We start from the raw sequence: 24,129 nt of genomic DNA, 5'->3' as shown, positions 1-24,129 counted from the left end.
CGTCTCGCTGCACTGCCCCACCCGATGGATGTCCAAAACCTGACGTTTGCTCGATGGATTTGGGTTCAGGTTCTGATTTTAGCCCGTTTGCACATTCGAATTTAGGTTGGGTTATAGTTGACGGGTTTCGGATCGGATATGATTTTACTCGACCTAGACCCTACCTAATCCATTACCAACCCTATCCATCATGGAACCCATCTTTCTCAATTATAAGATGGTTAGATGGGCATCGGGGCCATGCCTACCTTTTGTGTCAGTTACAATGTCCTACATTTCTTTGTAGGTCCTCTGCAAGTTTGGCCTTTTGCATTCTCTCAATCCCTCGCTTGCGTGATTCCTAGATGTTGCCTATGTCTTAGGCCTTTACAGAGAGTATGCAGACAAATTCTTTTTAATTCATTTCTAATACTCTGGATCTTAATCAGCTACTAGTGCCTTTTATAGTTTTTGACAAATAATCAGCTACCAGTATCATTTCTTTTGAACTTTGTTACTCTGGAGGGGTGCCCACTCCTGGGAATAATTTCTTTTGAAACGAGCAATCAAAATCGTTTGGTTGACATTAGAGGTCAGTACTGACCAGGTGCGCCTTTTAGCCGGACAACCACCTTCTGTTGATAACCCACGGTTGGCAACTAAAAAAAAACTGATATTCACTCTAAATCTAGCATGCATGTGTTAAGTACTACTACTGCAACAAATAAAGAAGAATTACCCGAAGATTAGGGCCAGTCACCTAACCATGAAAGTGCAACAAATAGAACCTTTTTCACAAAAGAAAAAGAAAGGGAAAAGAATGACATTGTTTATAAGATCACTCTTCTTAATCTTTAAGCGTATGAAATCACGCGCTTGATTTCAAGTTCCTGTGTGAAATACATGATAGAAGAAACAACCGGAGGTTGAAGACAAAATTTCGTACGTTAGATGGAGATCGAACGGTCCTAAGACGTTGCAGGAAGGGAACTCTGTTTTCATGCATCTAAAAATTAGCATCCGCCTTATAAGATTTTCGGTGGCAGTGATGCAATGTCAACGCTAGGAGCGCCGCCCGCCATGCGAGGAGGTCAGAGTAGGCAGGCCGGACGGCAGGTGATCGCCGAAAGAGGACGCTGACCAAACTGGGATGGAGCTTGGCCAGCCGGACCCGTTAGTCGCGATCCGATGCTTTGTTTGGAGTCTAAGTATATTTTTAGCCACGCTTATATCGAAAGGATAACCATGCCTTGAACGTGCTTGCAAGTAAGCGTCAGCGATAGGGCCGTGCTGAGTTGGTGGTAAACAACTGTTTTGTAGGGCTGGCGTCAAGTGATATGCTAGCACCACATTTTGTCTTCTTCTGTTATGCTAGGTTGTTCTGTTCCCTGCTACTGTAATTCGACCTTTTCCCTTCTCCTCCAAGGAACACTGTTCCATGCAGTTTGGGTAGCTTGACGTGGTTTAATGAACTGAAGGAAAACAGTCTGCCGCGGCCCATTTCTTGGCAGTTACAGGGGGCCAACGTTTCTTACGAAAAGCTAGGTTGGTCACCCACGTACCGACAGTGGCGGATATAGAGCTGTCAGCGGCTCATCTACTTCTTGGTTACCAATCCCTTCTCTTCTTTTCTTCTCCCTCAGTTCTCTCGTTTATCAAAGTGGGTATTTATTTTTTTTCACTCTAAAGAAGTGATAATTACTCATTTATTATCATGTTTCATATGTACAAACTCAGGACGATCCGTATATCATCACCAACAGTAATTACTATTTTTTTAAAGTGATAATTGAGCAATTATTCCCACTAAATACCCCAGGGTACCAACCATCGGAGTGAATACGATATGCCAATGCTAAGAAAAAACCTTGTGTACTAGTAGTGGTATTTGACCGAGCATGCACGGACCAACCGTACCCTTGAGCTTCGAGACCACATGGGCGTGCCGTCGACAGCTGCTGATGCGCGCAGCGCTAGCGAAATGTTGGGGCGCGAGTCACTCGCAAGCAAAGCGCTTTGTTTGCGCGCGCGAGTCCCGGCGTGCAAACAGAGCTTCGTCAGCGGGTGCGTGACGCCGGGGCGCAAAAGCTTTCTACGTGTGATGCTTCGGGTGCATGCGATTCCGGGCCGGCCGTGCCGAGCTGCGCCTGCGCGCGTGTGCGTTGGAGAGGTCGCTGCTCCCTGCCCAGCGGCTCTTTCTTTTTCCTCCTCCACCTCTTTCTTCTCCTTTCCTTCTCATTTCTCCTTCTCCTCCACCTCTAATCTTCAATGGAGTTTCAGGGGTTGGATCAGCTCCTGCTGCCCAGAAGTCGCGCAGGCGATTTGTGTTTCCCTCGGACGAGAACTCTTCCAACCACCGTAACATTTTCTGATACAAGTACAACCAGCTCTGTCGGACAGAATCCGGTTTGGGCTGCAAGGGGAGGTCGGGGTCGATAGTTGCCACCGGCTCCGAGCACTGAACGACCGAAAAAGTAGCTCGCGTAGCTAGGCTACCGACCTCCGAGAGACGCTGCACAGATGCCAGTTGCAAGAACGGCGGCGTTTCAAGTCTTGTCGTGGCCGAGAAACGAGCCCCGATGGTGTCGACACGAATTCAGCAGGGAACAATGGCATGCTCGCCCATTCCTGTTCTTTTTCCCATCTTTCTAGCTCGTAATGGCATGACAGCAGAGCGGCCGCCGGGGGTTTGAGGCGTGTCTCAGTCCGTCGTCGATCCTGCCGGCGTGGAGTTGAATGGGCCGAGCCATTTCTTCGCCTCCTTCACATAGGAGCAGCCAAGAATGGCCTCAGTGAATCCATTGCTTTCTAGCGCGACCAGGAGCGAAGCTAGAAATTTAATTAATGGTGGAATTCACGATCCAAAGTAAATATTCATCTTAGAGCTTAATTTATAGTAGTGTATATATAATCAAAATAAGATAAATAATACTAAAATTTTGATTTACATAGTGCACTGCCATAGGGTACCACACCCTAGCTTCGCCGCTGAGTGCGACTCTGAGAATGATGCCAGTGCCTGGCCGAGGAATGAATTCAAGTCCGCGTTGGTTGACGCCGCACAATTACAGCATCAAGGTTGCCTAGCAACTATGTGCTCCTATTTTTTCTTCTTAATGGTTGTGTAGGAATGGAATGAACAATGCGGTTGAAAGCAAATCTAATCAGCTTGCACGTAGCAATGGCATGTGCCACTTGCATATATACTAGCCCTACTAAATAAGTGTACCTCGTCCCACAATTTGATTTCAGTGTACTTTGGCCATTCATTTTTAACATATTAATATGCGAATAGTTCAAATTATTATTAAAAAGTATGTTTGACGGCAAACCTAGCAGTACAATTTTCAGCTAATTTCATAATGTTTAAAAGTTGTTGTTAGTCAAATTTTGAATATTTTGCTTATTGGAAAACGGTGGGAGTACGAGGTATGAATAAAATCCGTTCAAATAAATGTATTAATAAAGGCATGGGCTACAACTGGGCCTGCACAGTACTACCAGTATGTGCACAGACACATGCGATTGAATTGAATCGGGCCGTGCACTTAGAACGCACGAAAAAACCGTAATGGGGTGGGTAAGGACCGGGTGTAGCAAGAACATATCTAATCCGAAAACCGAATAAAAAATCTAGCTTGAATTCAAACTACCAGATGGGTGCAAAATTACATTCGGTTTTGAACCCAATGAAGACCTAAAACTTAATGAGAACCCACCAATGTGACCCCTCTATAAGAAAACACACAAGTATGCATTGAAAAACTATCGCTTAAGACTTTATAAGAAAAAATCAATCTAACAAGCATATAATAACGTAAGAATTTATAGTACCATGATTAATATTTTAAAATAATCAAATAATTAGATAAACTCATAAGGCAAATAAAAAAGAATCCAAACCACCTAAAGGTACAAAATTACCTCCGACTTCAACCCGACCACCAACCGGCTCCCGACCCACGACGGACTGAGATCCTCTGCATTGGAGAAGCCAATGCAGAGAAGTTACAGTTCTCTGCATTAAGGTGAAGGTGCACCGTCCGATCAAAAACAGAGAGCCCAAATCTGTCGCTACAGTATCATGTGAACAGTAAAGCGCGTTGCTACAGTATACCGCAGTACTGTTACTACAATATTCACTACAGTAATATTAATTAACTAATGCAGACTACTATAGCTACCGGCTCATTACACTGTTTACACATTGATTCTCTGTATTAATCGCGATTAAGACAGAGGATCCAGGTCCACCCACGACCCCATTGGACTAAAATTGCACTCGCCCGCCATCACGAAAGGTAAAACCCAGGAGGACCCAGCCCGACCTGAACCATTGCTAGGCCTAGCTTGGCCTCCATCTGCTACAGCTCACACTCTGACACGCGGACCCACCAGGACGACCCGGTCCACCCCAGCCTCCGCCCGCCACGTCACGGCCGACGCCTCCTGCAACAGAAGCAAATCCAGAACGAGACCGAGCCAGCTAAGGAAAGGCAGCTCCAGACGAGACCCGACCAATCCAGAACGAGAGCGCCAACGCGACGCGGACCCGGAAGTCGGAGCCCGCCTCCCTTCTTGCGGCAAAAGAAAGGCGAACCGAAGCCGCGTCGGCAACGGCGACGCGCCGATGCCCCCAGCGCAAGCTATAAAAATCCACCACCGTCTCCTCACCGATCGCTCGCTCATCACGCAACCCAATCGCGGACGCCACGAGAATTCAGAGAAGCTTAGGAGCGCGGGCAAGAGGAGCGAGCAGAGGCGGCGATGGCGCGGCGGGGCACCGAGGCGTTCCCGGACCTGGGCGCGCACTGCGACGAGGCTGACTGCAACCAGCTCGACTTCCTGCCCTTCCCTTGCGACGGCTGCGGCAAGGTCTTCTGCACGGCGCACCGGACGTACCGGGACCACGGCTGCGCCAAGGCCGCCGACCAGGGCCGCACCGTCGTGGTCTGCCCGGACTGCGGCGACGCCATCGAGCGGGTGCCGGGGCAGGACGACTGCGGCATCCTGGAGGCCCACGCGCGGTCGCGGCGCTGCGACCCGGCCAGGAAGCGCAAGCCGCGGTGCCCCGCGCGTCGGTGCAAGGAGGCGCTCACGTTCTCCAACACCAGCGAGTGCAAAGGGTGCGGCCAGAAAGTGTGCCTCAAACACCGGTTCCCCGCGGACCACGACTGCGCGGCGACCGCCCGTGCAGCGGCTGGAGCGGCGGCCGCTAGGAGGGCCGGTGCAGAGTGCGGCCGCGGCGCGCAGACGAAGGACGGTGGCGCGTGGGCACCGCCGGTATCCATCCGGAACTTCAAGATATTCTGAGGCTTGAACCAGGGACATATTGCAGCCAGGCTTGCGGACTTGACAATGTTCACGGCAAATCTCACAATTCCCGTAGGGTCTTGGGGAATTGGGGAAAACTCTCGCGTATGGGACCAGTGATTGATATGATTGGCATGGATTGCCTTGTGTAAATCGTACAATTCCCATATCTAATTTCAGGATTTCCTTTCACTGACATGTGAGACCCATACAGAATAGAAGATGAGAAATGATCAAAATAACAAAAATTCGCAAATTTCGGTATTTTGCGGATGAACGAAAAAAATTATAAAATAAAATTGAAATCACTGCTCGTGTTTACAGAGTATCATGGCTCAGAAACGACTGATTGATATGATTTGTGTCTATTTGTTTCATGTAATTGCTTGTTGGATTACAACACGGACGGGAATATATTCCAAGTCGTTTCTGTCTCAATTTTTAATGGTAGGCCCTAAAAGTGCTCATACATGCTTGATTTTCTTCTCAAAAACTCAGAAAATAGAAGATGGTTACGTACTCCACTTCTGCTCGTAGACCAATGCTTGAAATGGTGCACACCGTATATGAATCAAAGAATCGCCACAATGCAATTAGAATTTCACAAACTTTGTCATTATTGATAAAATCATAAATAAAGAAATAGGGGCACTATGTCTTCGGTTTTTCCAAATAACAGAAAGAGTAAGAATTTTAAACATTATATCAGATAGAATATGAATTACAAATCAACTTATCCTATTTCATGTATATGACATTTTTGAAATGTAGAGTATATGAACCAAATAAATATGTACCGATCAAAGCAAGACCACTTCTTTCGGATCCAAAGTTAATAAAAGTAAAGAAACCCATTTTTTCAAAAGAAAAAAAAAACAAGTGAAAGTCTGATGCTGGAAGCTATATGAATTCTGTGGTTCAAAATTGGAAGTATAGTTGAATTGCTTGAATTGACAGTTCAAAGTAAACGATGAAAGTATTTTATCTGCATAGTTGAAAGTGCAATGAATCTGATGAAATGATGAAGCAGGATGTACAGTTTGGGCACATGTGGGCGAGTTTCTTGTGGACATTCGAATGCCCGAATGAAAATTGAGCCGTCGCATAGTCCCGAAGCATCAACATGTGGGTTTTAGACACTAAATTAACATGAAAAATTCCTCAAAAATACATGTAGATATACTTGTCAGATTACTTTATCTACTTGCACAATTGCAAGCTCAAATTCAAAGCCATGTGAACGAAGACAAGTCCATACATATATTTGCACAACTGATTGGCATGAATTGCTCAGGAACAGCTGATTGATATGATTGGTCTGTATTTGTTTCATGTAATTGCTTGTTGGATTACAATACGGACGGGAATATATTCCAAGTCGTTTCTGTCTCAATTTTTAATGGCTGGTAGGCCCTAAAAGTGCTCATACATGCTTTCGGATCAAAGTGTTTTAATGGCTGGTAGGCCCTAAAAGTGCTCATACATGCTTTCAGATCAAAGTGTTTTAATGGCTGGTAGGCCCTAAAAGTATATGAATCAAATAAATATGTACCGATGAAAGCAAGACCACTTCTTTCGAATCCAAAGTTAATAAAGTAAAGAAACCCATGCTTTTCAAAAGAAAATTTAAGTGAAATTCTGATGCTGGAGCTATATGAATTCTGTGGTTCAAAATTGATAGTATAGTTGAATTGATTGAATTGACAGTTGAAAGTAAACGATGAAAGTATTTTATCTGCATAGTTTAAACTGCAAAGAAACTGATGAAATGGTGAAGCAGGATGTACAGTTTGGGCATATGTGGGCGAGTTTCTTGTGGACATTCAAATGCCTGAATGAAAATTGAGCCGTCACATAGTCCCGAAACATCAACATGTGGGTTTTAGACACTAAATTAACATGAAAAATTCCTCAAAAATACATGTTGATATTTATGTCAGATTACTTTACCTACATGCACAATTGCAAGCTCAAATTCAAAGCCGTGTGAACGAAGGCAAGTCCATACATATATTTTTACAAAATAGAATCGGTACATATTTTTACATTATGCCAGAGTGCCATACAGTACTAGACAGACATAAATCATCCAAAGTATTTTCCATCGAAAACCCAAGAAGGGCCAAAGCTCTTAACATTACTCCTTATTCTGTTTGGACGGGCTACACACAGATGATATAAAACAGGTGCTTAAAACGTATATATGTATACTGCTAAGAAGAGCAATATCAAACCTTCATAAATTTGTAGCATGGAGAGGAAGATGGTAGCTAGTCGATGACTTCCTCTCAGGCAGTCAGGTGGCACAGCTCCACCAATTTCCATGACTCCACATGTCCAGGTTCCGTATTGTAAAGCGCAAGCTCGGAGATCTCAAATTGCAGTCCCCGTATGTCCTTGTCCAGCTCCTCGACCTTCTTCCTTGCCGCTTCGTCGTCGTCCTCCTCTCTTCGGTTTCCGTACATGAGGCTGAGATGCGGCACGTATGCTGCAATGACCCGAATTAACTCATCATGTTGTGATTTTTTCCCGGCTGAGAACAAGATTCAACTACCACACTCACGGGCTGGTCTCTGATAACCGAAGTGGCTGCAGCAGTGATCGCTCGCTGCCATTACCTGACAAAAATTCAGAGAATTTGATGTAACAAAACCACCGTGCATGCAAATGGTTCTAAATCATACTGTACACGGTGGCATTTTATCTGGGGTTGCACATCCAATTGGAAGCCCCAGCCAACTGGGCAAAGGAAACCTTTGGATCCATAGACCAGTCGCTGCGTCGCATTCGCGAAGCCGGAGAATCGATCGCTACGAGGAGATGAGATGTGAGGCGAATTACCTCGGGGGTGGGTTCCAGTAGGAGGCGGCCGCGGCGGTAGAAGCCCCGAGGGTCGCCAGCGACGCGTGCGGTGTAGGGGCGGACGCCTGCGGCCGCCGCGCGGAGCGCCTCGACGGCGACCGACCGGTGGAGACGGATGGCGCCGACGACGGTGGCGTGCGGCTCGAAGGCCGGGCCGCCGTGCGCGGCGCCGAGTCCGGCCATGAGGCGGCGGAGGCGGCCGCGGACGGGCTCCGGCGGTAGGGCCCACACGGAGTACACCTCCTCGGGCGACTGATCGGTGGAATCCATGCGGGCTAAGCCACTGACCACTGGGGTCCGGGTCGGAGACGAGAGCGCGGCCCGGAGGCGCGGGTTGCCAAGTAAATAGGTCCCACCATAACAAGAAGAGGATTGGTTTGTAGAAACTCTCCTACGGTTATAAAATATTAGGAAATAATTTTTTACTGGTAGGATAATAGGATTAAACACAGTTTTTAAATAGGTATTGAACGGATGACATTTACCGTTTATATATTTATACCCGTTTGCTTGTTTGCAAACAAAAGATTTTTCCTAAATAAATATGGATGGGAGCGCTTCGCCTCGCAGTGATGGGATAGTAGGATTAAATATAACCTTCAGATATGTATTAGATGATGACATTTACTGTTTGTATATTTGTACTGGTGGCTTATTTACATCAATAATATTTCCCAGTAAATCAATACTATATATTAAAGCTATAAGAATTGGAGCGATTCTAGGTCCAAGATACTGTAGCTATTGTTTATACGAGTCCTGTGTATGTATATATGTATATATACGGATACATATATATACATATACATATATATGTATATATATAAATATCTGTATATATATATATATGTATATGTGTATATATATATACATATATATAAATATCTGTATATTTACATGTATAATATAATTTTTGGAAATTCCAAAAAATAGCGAAGGTATAATAGTTATATCGATAAACCGGTTGAAATAATCTAAAATGCACAGAAAAATATCTATAACTAAAAAAATATGAAACAAATTTTGTTAGGTTTGTATTAGTGTCATCTACATATTAAAATTATGTGTATACATAAAAATAATATTATTTTTCTCATAATTAAATGAATGTGTTAAATATTAATAAATTCATAAATAAATATTGAGATGCCCAAAATTGGTGAATATAATTTTTTTAGACTTCTTTTGTTATGTTCTGTGAAAAAAATAGACGCGGCGTAGGTGCGCCAATCCGCCTAGTATGGATGGGAGCGCCCCGCCTCCTGTGCAATCGACGTGGTGCCTTGGATATGACTAGTGGGTCCGTGATTGTGACCAGGGGCCAGCGGAGCCACAGTCAGTGGGAAGTGCTCCTCTCTGAATACAGGGATACTCATCAGGTAATCTTGAAGGGCATCTTTAGCAGAATCGGTAAAATCGATCGTAACACTGTGGCGATTGGATTTCTTGTCCTTTTATCGATTGGAGCCGAAAGCAACGTGCTCCAGCAGCACCGGTATCCAGCAGCATAGGGATACGGGCAGGAGCAGACGGCGGCAAATTTGCCGACCGAAAAAGGAATCTGCATCACTGTAGCTAAGGATGATTGTAGGTTCGAGGAGAGATAGAAAGTAATAGAAATTAGAAAATAGTGTAGCTACTGAGGATGAAAAAAATAAGAGATGTTGTAATAGTGTTAAAGAATACTGTAATAGTATTATAGGTGATAAATTTTTAAAGTATCCGCTAAAGATATTCTGAAGGACCATAGAAACATTTGTGCCTGTAGTAGTGGCCTTGTTTATAGCTCTGGCAATTTTGACAAGGTCCATTTCCTATCAGGTAGTAGACATTTGATAAGAAAAAATAACATAAGGTTGAATCATTCCAAGGGATGACCAGAAAAAAGTAAAAATGTACGATGTTTCACAAATTTGACAACATGACTAGTAAGTTGATACCATAAATCCAAGGTAACAGGAGGCACAACATGACCAATAGATCATCTTATCTATGAAGTTTGTACATCAATTTGTTCCATTGAAACAATATCAGTATAAACCAAATGGAATACCACACACAACTCTTTGTATAATCTGAAACCCACCTATGGCATTTTGATTCCTAAATTTCCTAGAAGACAAATGTAAAAGAGCAGCACTGTATAAACATATACATTACGTGACAAGCAGCCTATGAGCAGAGCAATATTGCATGGTAGCACTTAGATTTCAACTAAAACAGATGCACACATTATCCAAAGAAACGAATATAAAGCAATCACAAATAATAACTCTGAGATTACAAGGTGTAACCAACATTAGGTACTATCAGAAAATAGAAACTGAAAATAACATTCACTCCAGTCAGTTTGCAGGATTACCAACAGTGACAAGTCCCTAATTAACAACTGAAGGCAAATGATTAGATAACAAATACATCTCTGATGCCAGCAATTAACATAATTCAGCAGTAGCTACTAGCTCAGCACAAAAAATTGAGCAGATTCTGAATGTGCCAAGATTAATACAGAGAAAAAGCTAACTATGAACCAAGTGCTACTACTAGAATTGATATTAGTGCAGCTAGTTATCAAATTCGCAGAAATCAAAAACTGAATTGCTGAACAGTCCTCTTCAACGAACTACTAATCAAATCTATCAAAATTTTCAACAAAATCAACACATGTCACTGTCGGATGTACCACAAATCAGCACCAATCTACCTCTATTACCACATAATTTGAGGTACAAGAGTAGGATTTTGGTTTCACACCTTCCGCCGGTGAGAGAAGCAAGCCAATAACAGAAAGAGGAAGCAAGAAGCTTGGTGGCCAACGCCGCAAACCCCGACCTTCCCCGTTGGGAGCCAACCCTGTTGTAATCCTCTGCCACCGCACAACTGAGTCAGATTAGGGTTTCATGTTTTGTGATGTCACACAACATAGAGGGAAGGGAGGAGGAGCACGTGGTTGTACCTGGCATCCGTGTAATGTCTGAGATCGCACCAAGGCAAATCTTGGCAGAACAATAGAGGTAAATTCGGTCCTAGGGATCTATATTGCTATAGAACCAAAATGTTCACCGGCAGTTCGAAGGAAGAACAACAGAGAGGTAGATTGGAGAGCAAGTAAAGGGAAAAGAGTCTGATTACAACTTGTTTGTTATCTCCTATGTGTCTACCATATTTCAACCAAGGGACCATGGCTTGTAGGCCAGATTTCACACACCTACGTGAACAACAACCCAAAGCCTAACTGGATTCTTGGGCGCCAACTCTCCCGCTAGCCATTCCCGCCTCCACAGCTTCCCTGGCGCCTAACCTCTATGGTGTGTCTCGTCGTTGTCGGCAGGCGCGACACTACTCCCCCCTTGAGGCGCAGCGTGTCCCCAAGCTGTAGCCGATGGAAATATATCCTTTAGGGCATAGTAATCTTCCCATATCGCCATGTCTTCAGAAAAAGTAGACCACTTAATCAACACTTGTGTAACTATAGAATTTCCCTTGTTAGTTAGTCTGCGATCAAGGATTTGTTTTGCTTCCACTTCAGCTGAATCCAATGCTGACAGATTGGGAAGATCATTGAAAATCAGGGAGTAATCAGTTGTGAATGGTTTGAGTTGAGAATAATGAAAGACATGATGGATCAAACTCCCATTGGGCAACTCAAGTTTATAAGCTGATTCTCTAATTTTATCCAATATTGTGAATGTCCTGAAGTATTTGAAAGCTAGCTTTGGATAAGGACGACTCACTATTGAAGACTAAGCATATGGTTGAAGCTTCAATAGTACCTTCTCACCAACCTAGAACTTTCTATCAGATCTTCTAGAGTTGGCCTGAATTTTCATCTTGTTCTGAACTCTAGCAAGATGTTCCTTGAGCATTTCAGTAAATAACTGCCTTTCCATCAATGTGTCAGTTACTTCTGTGCTTGCTAAATTGGTTAAATGAGGAACAATGCCGTAAGATGGATTTGTGCCATATAATGCTTTAAAGCGAGAACATTACAGAGCTGTATGACAGGATGAGTTGTACCAAAACTCAGCTAGAGACAACCATTTGACCAATTGTTTAGGTGTAGACTGAACCTGCATATCTAGGTAACATTCGAAGGCATTGGTTAACCATTTCGGTTTGAACATCAGTTTTGAGGGTGATAGGCCGAGCTCAACTACAGTTTTGTGCCCATTAACTTAAACAATTCCTGCCAAAATGTGCTGGTAAACATCTTGTCCCTGTCAGATACAATAGATCTTGGAACTCCATGTAATTTAACAATATTGCTCAGGACAAGCAATGTAAAGGGACGTTTTAATGGAAATAATTGTGCATATTTTGTAAACCTGTCCACCACAACTAGGATGACTCAATAGCCATCTGATTTAGGAAAACCTTCAATAAAATCCATAGAAACATATCACCATGCATTGTCAGGTACTGGTAATGGTTGTAGCAGGCCAGGACATTTGCAATTTTCATGCTTGGCATGTTGTCATATTTGATATTGTTTGACAAATGTCTCTACCTCTTGTTTGAGTCCAACCCAGTAGAATATTATTTTGATAAGTTGATACGTAGCCTAGATACTAGAATGTCCACCCACTGTAGAAGAATGAAAAGCACTGATAATTTTAGTATGCAAGGCTGCATTGTTACCAAATACCTTCTTCTTGTATCTAATGAGACCATTTGTCAGAGAGTAAACCTATGTATTTGGATTCACAATGGACAATTATGTGAGAAACCAAGTTGAAATTGGCTTGGTTTATATGTGATGAGTGATTGACAAGTGTGTTGATTTGGTTTGATGATTTTTGGATGGCATAAGCATATATGTACTGCAATTATGATCATAACTAACCAAAGTTGTAGAAAAAATAGATTTTATATTATTGTGACTGAGTCCAGGAAAATTGTACACGCCGGATGATCTAGCGCTGAAGAAAATGAACTCATCGGATGATCTGGTGTTTATATGCAGTAGACGCCGGAGCATTTCAATGAAGAAACAAAATTTGAAGTACACGTCAGATGGTCTGGCGTTAGGTATCAATGAACGCCGAAGATTTTTCTTGTAGAGAGGTTACAAACTAGCTCTGAGAGACTTGTATACGCCGAATGGTCCGACACTAGGCAATGTGTACATCGGATGCTTCGTCGGAGTAATTTTTTTCAAAGAGGGTGCAAAACGGTTTCCGGCAAGAATGAATATGCCGGATGGTCCGGCGATGGGCATGAATACATGCCAGACTATTTCTTGAAGAGAGGATTTCAGGCGGCCTGATCTGCTGAGTTGAACATGCCGAAGGGCCTAGAGATCAGGAAGAGTGAACACCGGATCATCCGACGTTCACAATTTTTTAGAGACATGTTATTTTTGTAGGTATTTTGATCTCTACTAACTTATGATGGAGTTAAATGGTGTTGGATATACATGTTTGCATGTCTTATGGTGTGTAGGTGATGGATGCAACTTAGCGGCCGATGATAAGAAGATCGGGGCTAAGCAGGGAGCTTGGTGCTGGACAATCGAGGGAGCCGGGCGGAGTCAAGGATGATCCTAGCTATACGCATGGAGGTCAAGCAAAGCATGAGATGAAGGATGAAGATGGCGTGTTGATAAAGTCAAGTGAAATGGATATTGGTGCAAGTGACAAGGCGGCCTGTGGGATCAGGAGCGGGAGAGACTTACTGGTGGTCAAGATCACAAGACGGAGGACATGCGTCGATATCGGAAGAATTACTTAAGGTGTAAACAAGTGGATGTGAGTCACACTTTGAGAAACGTGCAAGTCGGTTTCCTAGTTTGATCACCGCGGGAGAATGGAGTGCATGTTGCATCATCGTGAAGCTTGCATCGAGGCAAGGCTAAGTCATTCGATGGACAAAGAAAAATTTAGATGAAACTACCCCCGATGGTAGGTGGGAGTGCATTGTAAGTGAAGGGTAGTTTAGAGACATGATTGCTTAAGGGTTAAGCAAGCCCCCTAGGTCTATAAATAGTGGGTTATGGCTGGTAGAAACATGAGGGCCTGTTTTGATATGATGTGACTTCAGAGCTTCTGGCTAGATGACGAAGCGATTGTGGCTGTTGAATTTTAATTGTTGGCTTTTATAATAAACTTTTAGCTTCTCATTACACCCAAAAGATAGAAAAGCCAGCCAGAACCTATTTCTCAGCTTTTAGTTAATTTCAGCCACATTCGCTTCCTCAGCCAGCCAAAGCCACCAGAAGCCGGGACTAAAAGCCAGCCATTTGGATACGTTCTGGCTTTTTTTTCAGGAAAAAGCTGAAAAAAAAACTATCCAAATAGGGGGGGGGGGGTGTTGAGAGCCTTCCACTTGTGTTGTGTAGAGAGGGAGAGATGAGTGCATAGCTTATGTTTAGGTGAGAGCTTTTGTGAGAAAAACACTTTACAATCAGCCAAAAGAGGGCGTCCGTTTGAGCTTCATGAAGAGAGTGTTTTTGCATACGCTTGAATTCATCTCCTTCTATTCTTTTGCTTTTGGCTCCTATATTTTGGTGCAAGTTTTTTGTGTTTTCTTGTTAATTTTCGTTTTCTTTGAGAGCTGCTCATTTTGGGTCTTGTAAGAGGTGTTATTCTTATTGCTAGAGGGTTAATCTTCTCATATGAGTTGGTCTTAAACCATCCCAACCCTCTGGATCCATCAACTTAAAGAATCTTTTCTTTCGGTGGCTAGTTTTCTTGTGTTTAGGAGTTTTTCTTCAGATTGATTGCTTTCTTGCGCTATGACTCTTGTTATGGCCTTAAATGAAACCTAGAGTTCTCATCCATCGAAGAGGACCATTTGTTTTAGAAGTCTTGTAATATGTTATTGTCTCTTTTTCTTCCGCATGTGGTTTTGAGGTGTGTTGGGTTAAAAATAGTATAATGCCATCAATTTCGTAAGAAATTTATTTAGGCGCTTATTCACACCTCCCCCCTCTAGTCGCCAATATCGATCTTACATTATGTGAGTAGTTGATGTGAGGAACAAGATAATTAGAGATTTGGCTAATTAGTTATGATATTTTAGTTGATGCACATATTAGTCTAGTACTTAAGAATAATTGCCGCTTGAAGTAAAATTCTACCTATGGCTCATGCATATTAGAAATGATCTACAATCATGTTGGATAAGGATGAATGTAGTAGCTTAGATTTTTACCTTGAGGGCCTACACATAAACCATACAACTGAGCACTCATTGATTTTCTCATATGGATAAAGCTCAAGCTATATATTTGCACATCAGCAAACACATTGTAATTTCACTCTCACGTATCATCCACGTCAGCAGTAGTACGCCAGCTCACAAGTTTCTGCATACAAAAATACTAGCAGCCATAGGAAAGACTTAGCTCCAACACAGCTCATTGTATCAGCTAGCTACCCTTTGAATTTGCTATGTCGGTTAGCCAACTTGAGCCACTTCCATGTGGGGCCAAGTCAGTGAGCCAACATATTTTCACTTTCCACCAGCAAGACTTACTTGACGTGAGGGCCAATCAAAAGCCAAGGATCAGGATGTAGATATTTAACTAATGTTTGATCTTCCGTAGGGGCCAAGCCAACTACACCTTTAAATAGAGTGTCACACCCCCAAAAACTACAATCTAGTTATCGAGTATGCATGCATATCATGACATCATACTTTATGTATTTGGCTTTTGTTTTGAGTACTTAAAAATATTTTGGAAACGTTACGTCGTTAATAAATGTGTGTTCCCACCATATATATGTATGAGTGAGAATTATTTAGAAATAGTTAGGAAGCTCCAAAAACATTTATGAAGGATAAGGAAAAGAATAGGGAGAAATGAGAAAAAGAAAGAGGACTTTCAGCACGTGGGCCTAGCCCATGATCTGATCGGCGCTAGCCGTGATCTGACCGCCAGAACTCAGATGCACCACTTAAAGCCCATCAACCAACTCTTACTCTCACTCCCTCACTCACTTCCTCCTTCACCAAATAAAGAGAGAGAGGAAGGCGACCATCTCGACCACCATGATGATCGGAGATCGATGGAGAAAACTTCCCCGAGCTTTCCAGAGATCCTCCTTGCTGTCTTCTTCGCAAGAGAAACTTCCACATGATTTCTTCCACTTCAAGGCCAACCACCACCATGGAACCCAATCTTCGAATCAAAGTACCCCCGGAGTTGGCCAACCCTCTATAAAGCTTTCCCAAGCCAAGGTGAGACTTTTACAACCATTTCCCCATCATTCTCGAGCTCCAACCGGTCCCCTATTAGTTTAGACCCAAATTTCACCTTAGCCATAGACTTCATCCATGGGGGCCTCAAGTTTGGCCCCGTTCATATCGCCTAAATCATCTAAGAAACACCCCTAGTCTTCTAGAGTGTTTTGATACCACTCTTGGTCAAAGACATCACCGGAGCCTTTGCTAGCAACCTCACCGAGATGCTATCGGCCAGGCCCAATGGTCTGACTGCCACTAGGGCCGGTCTGACCGTCGGGTTGTGACTTAACCAATCAAACTTCAAGTCAGACTCCATAGTCAGGAGTCAGACTCCATAGTCAGGAGTCAGACCGTCACTTGGGCCGATCTGACTGCTAGACCCAACGATCTGATCACCATGGGTCCGGTCTGACCGCCAGGTCTACTCAGTACTATTTTCTTCTCTGTTTGACCCCTATGATCTGACTGTCACCTGGGCCGATCTGACCGTCAGCAACTCAGTACCCACTAAGCTTAGGTTGTCTTATGCGAGAGTTAAACCTCTTCTAACCCAATCGCTTAGGCATTCTTTTGTAAATATTTTTATGACATGACACATTGTATCTCGTTCACAATCATGAATCATAAGCATACATCTTCATTCTTTCATTTGTTCATTCAATGCGTTCTTCGATTATTTAGAGAGTGACGCGTCGACAGTTCAAGCGGTCAAGGCTGATACCGAATTGGAGGTGTATGTGAGCGAAGCACCAGAGCAACAAGGCAATGATCTAAACATATTGCACCTTTACTTTGGATCTTTTGGTGTCTAATTTGATAAGTAATTGATATATGTATGTTATGCATGTTTAGCGAGTGAATGTCGGAATTTGTGGGTAGAACCTATGTTGATGCATTATTCCTACCATGATGATTGATGATTCTCATCCTTGTAACTTAGGTTGATGAGGATGCGATGAGATATGGGCGGTGCTAGGGGTAGGTCGGGAGAGGAACCCAGATGCCATGTCAGGAGAGGAACCCAGATGCCATGTCAGGAGAGGAACCCAGATGCCATATACCGCTTGCATCGATTAAGCATCAACCGTTGTTTGCCGTTGGCTTAAGCACTTTTCATACTTTCACATATTCAATAAATATACGAATGAGCTAATTATAATACGTCGTGATAACACTTGACTCGTGTTCCTATGATGCGTAAGAGAAAAATGATGAGGAGAAGCAAGATGGCAGGGAGCCGGAGGTATCCGGGACACACTCACGGTAACCCCGGTGCCATAGGGGTAAACGCAAGTGGATTGTTTCAGGTATGAGAAATGTTGTCTCGGGGGCCAAGAGGATGGACCCGAGTCGTGTGGGTAAAGATGTACCCCTGCAGGTGTAAGATCAATTCGAATTGCCGCGCTCTTGGTTATAAGCATGCTTATGTTCATCTGCATCAATCATAAAATTCTGATGTTGGGTTGTTTATAGTATGTTGGGAAATGGCTAGCGATGGTATATGTCGATATGAGTTTGTTCAAGTGACATGCGGTTATGGTTATGATCTCTTGATATAAGGGTACAAGTTGTTAAATTTTGTAGATATTCACACTCTTGAGTCGATAAATGGCTTTTGCGTATAAATTCATTTAACATTGTGCCCGATTACTTGCTACACATATTCAAATGAATGATCCTTATAATCAGGTTATTATATGTACTCACTATTGAGTAAGGCTTGCAAGTACCTTCATACCCACCTTGCTTTTGTTAAGTTTTTACAGATGATGATGAAATAGTGTACGTTACTTTATGTCTTCCGATGTCGGTGACGAGCAGTGGTAGTGGTGGGCTACTCGTGGTGACTCAATGGTACCTTAGGGCAAATGGTGCCACATCTTTTGTTATTTATAGATGTTAATTTCGATGTGTAGTAGCTCTTACATGCTAGGAGTTGAACTTGTTGTATTTTGTTCTTCTAGCGTTCGTTGATTTTTAAATCGTTGAACTTGTAATAACCTAAAGGCTTGTAATATATTTACATAACTCGCTCTTTATTATGCTTTGATATGATGAAGCTTGTTGTAAAAGCGTGTGTTCTAATCTTGGGCATAAAATATATGCCGGGACTACCGGGATTGAATTTATGTTAATCATTGGTGGTTGCGATTGTTGCGGTGAGATGTGAGTTAGCATGTGGCATGTCAAGAGACAGACGTATGCTAGCTCTCATCTTATTAAATGATCATCCAAATGATTAATTTGAATACAATTTAGACAATTCCTCGCATAGAGCAAGTCACCTGCTACTATCATGCATCCACAAAATGCTCAAGCCTCCTTTCAACACTCATACACATATACACATACACTCCCATATTAGTATTAGTCTAAAGCTAGCTATATATTACCATTAGGGTGCTATAGCCTATAGTTAAACTATAGTGTGGTATTCTGTCAAGTTATAGTTCGAGTTTTCCACCAAGATATATAAACATTGATTTTCGAGCAAAGGCGTTATATCTAGTCAACGAGAGAATTTTGGTTTTGTTAGTAAGAGGCAAGCTACGTTCACACCCCTCTTAGAGTAACATATTTATATTAGAATTATTATATGTTTATATTTCAATATTTTATTTTCATTTGTTATGCATTATTATCCATTAATTTTATAGCTTGATATTATATTTTAATTAATGCTTGTATTTCTAGAGTAGAAATACAAATGTTCAGTCAATTATTCATACCGTTGTTAATCACTAACGGTAGAGTGGATAGTGACATGGACAATCGATAAATTTTGAGTTACCGAAAGTACCTAGTGAAAGATTTAGTCATGTAGCTGGGACTATCTTATTCACTTATGTGATGCAGCATGTGCATTGAAAGTATTATTTGAATTGTCCATAGGGAAAGCATAGGCCCTATCGTGGTATAAAACGCGACGTGATATTAGTTATTAGACAATATCTACAGAGTTAATAAATAATAAAATTTGGATATCAGAATAATTCAAGTTTAATTATACAAGCAATGTCTTTATCCTGCTGAGTATTTTATAGTCATACTTGTCTTGGGTGTTAAACGCAGAATCTCAAGCTTATGGTCAAGACATCGATAATTAGGTGCTATGCGCGGGAAATTTTGGGATATATCAATAGTGTAGTGTTTAATATTTTCTTTACATCATAATAAGTTGTATAAGCAGACACTTAACCATGTAAATTATGACTTCTCATATAAATAAAGCTTCCACCAGTTGCTCTGTAAATCACTGATTTTATTTGAGTATTTTTTTTTAGCCTTAACATGGTTATGAGTTTTAATCCATAATTCGGCTGTCACGTAGACCTGTGTTCGGGCGTGACAGTTGACGAGCTTTGTCATATGCAATATAAGAGTTCACAACCTCTTAGATCCAAATAGGCACACATATTGGAATATCATTAGATTAAAAATATTGTCTCACTCTAGATAATGCATCAGCCATTTGTTTTGTGCACCTTTATTATATTGAAATTTGATTGTAGACCAGCTAGTTTTGCCACAGCCTTCCTTTGTAACTTAGTAGATATAGTTTGATCTTGTATATGACACAAGCTTTGATGATCAGTCTTGATAAGAAAGGGGCCCCTCTATAAGTAGCTTCACCTGTCAACAACCATCAGAATAACTAAAATTCTTTTTCATAGGTAGATAACTTTTGGTTGGACACACTGAAGGGATCGGTGACGTCCTAAGAGGGGGGTGAATTAGGACACTTAGAATCTATTCGGCTCTAAAAATTACATAAGATAAATATATATCAACTTCTATCTAAATGTGCTCTAGGTTATCTAGTGTGTCTACTCTACCGGTCAAAAAAACTTGCAACTTATCTAAGAAAGTAAATTACAAGAATATAAACGCGGAAACGTAAATAAGGTAGAGAGAGCAAACTCGGCACAAGAATTTTTATCACGTGGTATCGATGACATGAATGTCACCCCTAGTCTACGTTAGAGCTCAACAAAGGATATACTCCCGATCGGTACCCGGTCATGGCTCTTGAGCCACCAAGGCCTCAAGCCGGATGAGCCACCAAACCACCAAGGTAAGGTCTCACCACAAGCCTCTCTTCTGGTCACTTGCCACCGTGATCACTTCGGAGCTTGAGCCAGCAAGGAAAGGGTATCCGCGTCCCCATACATGTGTCTTGTCGCCGCTCCACACCAAGTCGAAGGATCAACAAGCTTAAGCAACTCCAGCTCAACTTGTCAGCGAGTCACCAAGACTCTAAAGCGCCGGTGTACCACTTGGTACAAGCTAGGATCACTTCTTGATCCCTTCTTCAAGCTGCAATACCTAGCTACAACTCACTCTAGGCCTATAAGCACTAATCACTCACTAATTATGTGCTTAATTGCCTTAGATGATCACTTTAAGCACTTTGGTGGCTTGGATATCTTCTCAAGTGTCTCTATGATTCTCTGGACTCCAGCACCTTCAAATAGCCGAGTGGGTGGGTATTTATAGTCTCAAACCCACTAAATAGTCGTTGCCCTAATGGCTCAACTTTACTATAATCACTGGATGTTCTGGTGTTAACAGTAGTACCATCACCGGAACATCCGGTGAGTACATCCTTAGAACTAGGCATTGGACTTCCACTCAAAGCCTCTATGAACACCAGACACTTTGGTGTATACTTCATCTCTATCACCAGACTATTTGGTGAGTTATCCTGAGCCAGATCACGCCACTTCTTCTCTATGAAAACACTCCGGTGTAATCCTCCAGTGCACTTCCTCTTGACACCGAACCATTCAATCCGTTGTTCTCCAATCTTCAACACTTTCAACCCTCTTTGCAAGAATTTCTCTGGTATTTATCTTTCACTGATCACTGGACCTTCCGGTGAGTTCAACTTTTTCTGTCCTGAGCCAAAATACTCCGGTGTGCACTCTTCTTCATCAACACTGGACTATCTGGTGGCTTCTTTAGTTCTGCTCTTCTCTGTAAATAAAGATCCGGTGCAACACCTTGGTGAGCATCGAACTATCTGGTGAAGTCTTCAGCCTTCTCTCCCCCTGCCAGAGATGCTCCAGTGAGTTCAGCTTCTTCTACACCGGACTATCCAGTAGGTTATCTTCCCACAGTTCATTACCCTTGCTTCATTTTAGCAATTGTTCTCCTACTATTTCCTTGAGCTTAGTAGTTTGAGGTGGCAAAACACCCTACAGCCTGATCATTTTACCCTTGTACTAAAATTATATCCACTTAAGTAGCCAATCACCATTCATTGGTCTAAATTGTTCTAGCCAATCCATCCCAAGAACTAGGCCGTAAGCCCCAATGTCCAATACTTCAGCATCAATGCAAAAAACTATGGCCTGAAATCCACCATTCTAGACCTTTAACTTCTTTGTCACCCATTTGCTACTTTGACTTGCATAGGTGTCACTGCAGAGGTATAATAGTGTAGCCTATCAAGCATTACTGAATTCAGAAAAGTATGTGAACTTTCTGAGTCGACCAATATGAGAAACACCTGATCTTGCACTATGGCTCTGAGTTGAATGCACTTGTGTTGATGTGTACCAGAAATTGCATATAGGGACAAGTAACCATCATTGTCAGAGACATATGTTGTAGGGCCTTTCAATGCATCTATTATTTCATCAGACAAGGGGCCTCCTCCATCATAAGTATCTATGCAAAGAGTATTTAACTGACCAATAGAATTTTTTGTGAATTTTTGTGTTAGAGAGTATTTGTCTCCACATTTGAAGCATAACCCATTAGCTCTACAAAATTCCATAATTCAGTTGGAGTGAAGGAAAGTTTTACTTTAGATTTGCTAGATGAAGAACTATTGCTCTTGTAAGAATTAGGCTTTATTGAAAGTTTTTTTTTGTTTTTCTCTAGCGAATTCTCCTGTACAATAGCTAGTATTGCAGCTCTGGCAATAGTCTTAGGTAAATGCATTTCAACAGAAGCTCTAAGTTCATCTTTCAGGCCCAATAAAAATTGAGATACTAGCATTATTTCACTGAGACTACCATCATATAGACGTATGTGATAGACTAGCTGTGAGATCATGTGATGAAAAATTGATTTGAATGATGAAATTGGCAGGGCAAAGTGATTTAGCATAATAACATTAGGATAACGTTCATGAGTTGCTAAGATATTGCTTGGATATGCTTGGATGCGCTATCAAAAGTTGGGTTTGCTTCGTGTTGGTTTCTTGGAGTTTGTGTGGTGTTGTGTGAATTGATCTTGAGTTAAATTAGGAAGTATTTATACTCGTACTTGTTTGTTGATTCATGTGCAGGTGTTGCTCGAAGGCGAACGTGGTTGATGACAAATCGGTGAACTAAGTTCAGGGAGTAACTGAGGTTCAGCGACTAAGTTTAGGAGGAACTAAGGTTCAACAACTAGGTTTAGGAGGAACTGAGGTCATAGTGATCGAGGATGTCATGCAAGACGTTCAGACTAGAGAATAGTGTATATGAAGACAGGGTTGCAGGTGTGCGACTATGTGCGTTACAGAAAAGGGCAAACGCATGCGAGGTCGTGGGCAACCATGTTGTGTGATGGAGTCGTTCGAGTACATGGCAAGGTTAGGCTAGGATCTGATTGGTCGAAGAGTCCAGTCCCATAAGGAATCGAGTGCTATTTTGAGTTGGACTTGAGCACGGATTGGATTCGGTTATGGGTGGACGTGTTTTGGTATGGTTTGTGTTTAGATAGGATACGATCAGGTTATTTCCAAATCAAGGTCGATTTAGGGGGCTATATATTGAGAGGGTCTCGGTCAGGGTGAGGTGCATGTGTGCCAGTGCCAAGAATGAGATCAGATTTAGACATTTGATCTAGATATTAGATCTGTCTAGGGTTTGGGATTTCATGAAAATCCTTATTGGATGTTTTGGAGAGACATCTTGTAAACTCATCTATGCAATGGAAATTAGGTTCGTAAGTTGATGAGTTGCTGATTCAGAATTTTCTCTCTGTTCTATATTCTGCATACTTGGTTTTAGTTTTTGATTAATTTCGTGTTTCTATCAAGTTTCATCTTGGTTTAATCCATCAAAAACCTTACTAAAATATCTAGTGTTTGATCTAAGAAAATTTCGAGTGATTTTGGTTTGATCTCGAGTAGCTTTTTTGTCAACTCGACTAGGTTTTGATCTACTCAATTCTGGTTGACACAGTCTGCTTCGACTAGGCATTATTGATCCACATATCCGATTGACTCGATTCTTATTGGATTAGTTTTTTATTTGAATCTAGGTTCAGCTGTTCAAAATTCAAGGCAATCGGACCAGCGAATCTTTCTCTACATTATTTTTTCTAGAGCCTCTACAATCTATTTTGAGTGGAGTGCCGAGTTTAAATCAATTTTTGATTTGGATGTATTAATATTTAAATTAGGTTTCCACAATCATTCACCCCCCTGTCTGATGGGGCATTCACCTTTTTGCCACTCTGAGAAAGTGGCAATTGCTCATTTGTCATCCTATCCCACATGTATAGACTCAGGGCTGCCCGCATGTCATACTCAGTAGCAATTGCCACTTCTTTAGAGTGGCAATTGAGCAATTATCCCTTGTCTGATTGCCTTATTAGAGTATAATTGATTCTAGAATTGGTATCAGAGCCTTAATTCTTTCAAATTGATCTTAATCGGTAATTAAAAACGTAGATTCATATATGTATTCCACCAAATCTTGTGTTTTTAATGGAGTTGATTTTCAGTTTTGGAAGGCGAAGATGGAGGCCTACATTCAAGCATAGGTCTTTGCAATTTGGAAAAATGTC

The 24,129-nt window shown here is 42.0% G+C and overlaps 2 protein-coding genes across 2 annotated transcripts; one reads left to right on the top strand and one right to left on the bottom strand.

Annotated features, from left to right (window-relative positions):
• Nucleotides 1-4,497: 4,497 nt before the first annotated feature.
• On the top strand, nt 4,498-5,517 carry LOC133896587 (zinc finger AN1 domain-containing stress-associated protein 17-like). The gene has a single exon (XM_062337186.1). It carries the CDS (start codon nt 4,747-4,749, stop codon nt 5,290-5,292), a length of 546 nt encoding a protein of 181 aa, XP_062193170.1. The 5' UTR covers nt 4,498-4,746; the 3' UTR covers nt 5,293-5,517.
• Nucleotides 5,518-7,316: 1,799 nt separating this feature from the next.
• On the bottom strand, nt 7,317-8,489 carry LOC133897304 (cyclic phosphodiesterase-like). Its single transcript, XM_062337983.1, has 3 exons — nt 8,134-8,489; nt 7,856-7,910; nt 7,317-7,780 (listed from the first exon to the last, which is right to left on the bottom strand). Exons 1-3 carry the CDS (start codon nt 8,422-8,424, stop codon nt 7,581-7,583), a joined length of 546 nt encoding a protein of 181 aa, XP_062193967.1. The 5' UTR covers nt 8,425-8,489; the 3' UTR covers nt 7,317-7,580.
• Between the last annotated feature and the right edge of the window lie 15,640 nt (nt 8,490-24,129).

The sequence above is a fragment of the Phragmites australis genome, chromosome 17, assembly GCF_958298935.1.
Source record: "Phragmites australis chromosome 17, lpPhrAust1.1, whole genome shotgun sequence".
Taxonomy (NCBI): domain Eukaryota; kingdom Viridiplantae; phylum Streptophyta; class Magnoliopsida; order Poales; family Poaceae; genus Phragmites; species Phragmites australis.
The sequence above is the reverse complement of the archived record's forward strand: the minus strand, read 5'-3'. Positions and strand labels throughout refer to the sequence as shown.

Excerpts from the sequence above, each read along its gene's own strand:
- LOC133896587 (XM_062337186.1), top strand. The coding sequence starts at position 4,747 with ATGGCGCGGCGGGGCACCGAGGCGTTCCCGGACCTGGGCGCGCACTGC.
- LOC133897304 (XM_062337983.1), bottom strand. The coding sequence starts at position 8,424 with ATGGATTCCACCGATCAGTCGCCCGAGGAGGTGTACTCCGTGTGGGCC. Across the intron at positions 7,911-8,133 it reads TACTGGAACCCACCCCCGAG|GTAATGGCAGCGAGCGATCA; the intron begins GTAATTCGCCTC and ends AATTTTTGTCAG. Across the intron at positions 7,781-7,855 it reads CGGTTATCAGAGACCAGCCC|CATACGTGCCGCATCTCAGC; the intron begins GTGAGTGTGGTA and ends GGGTCATTGCAG.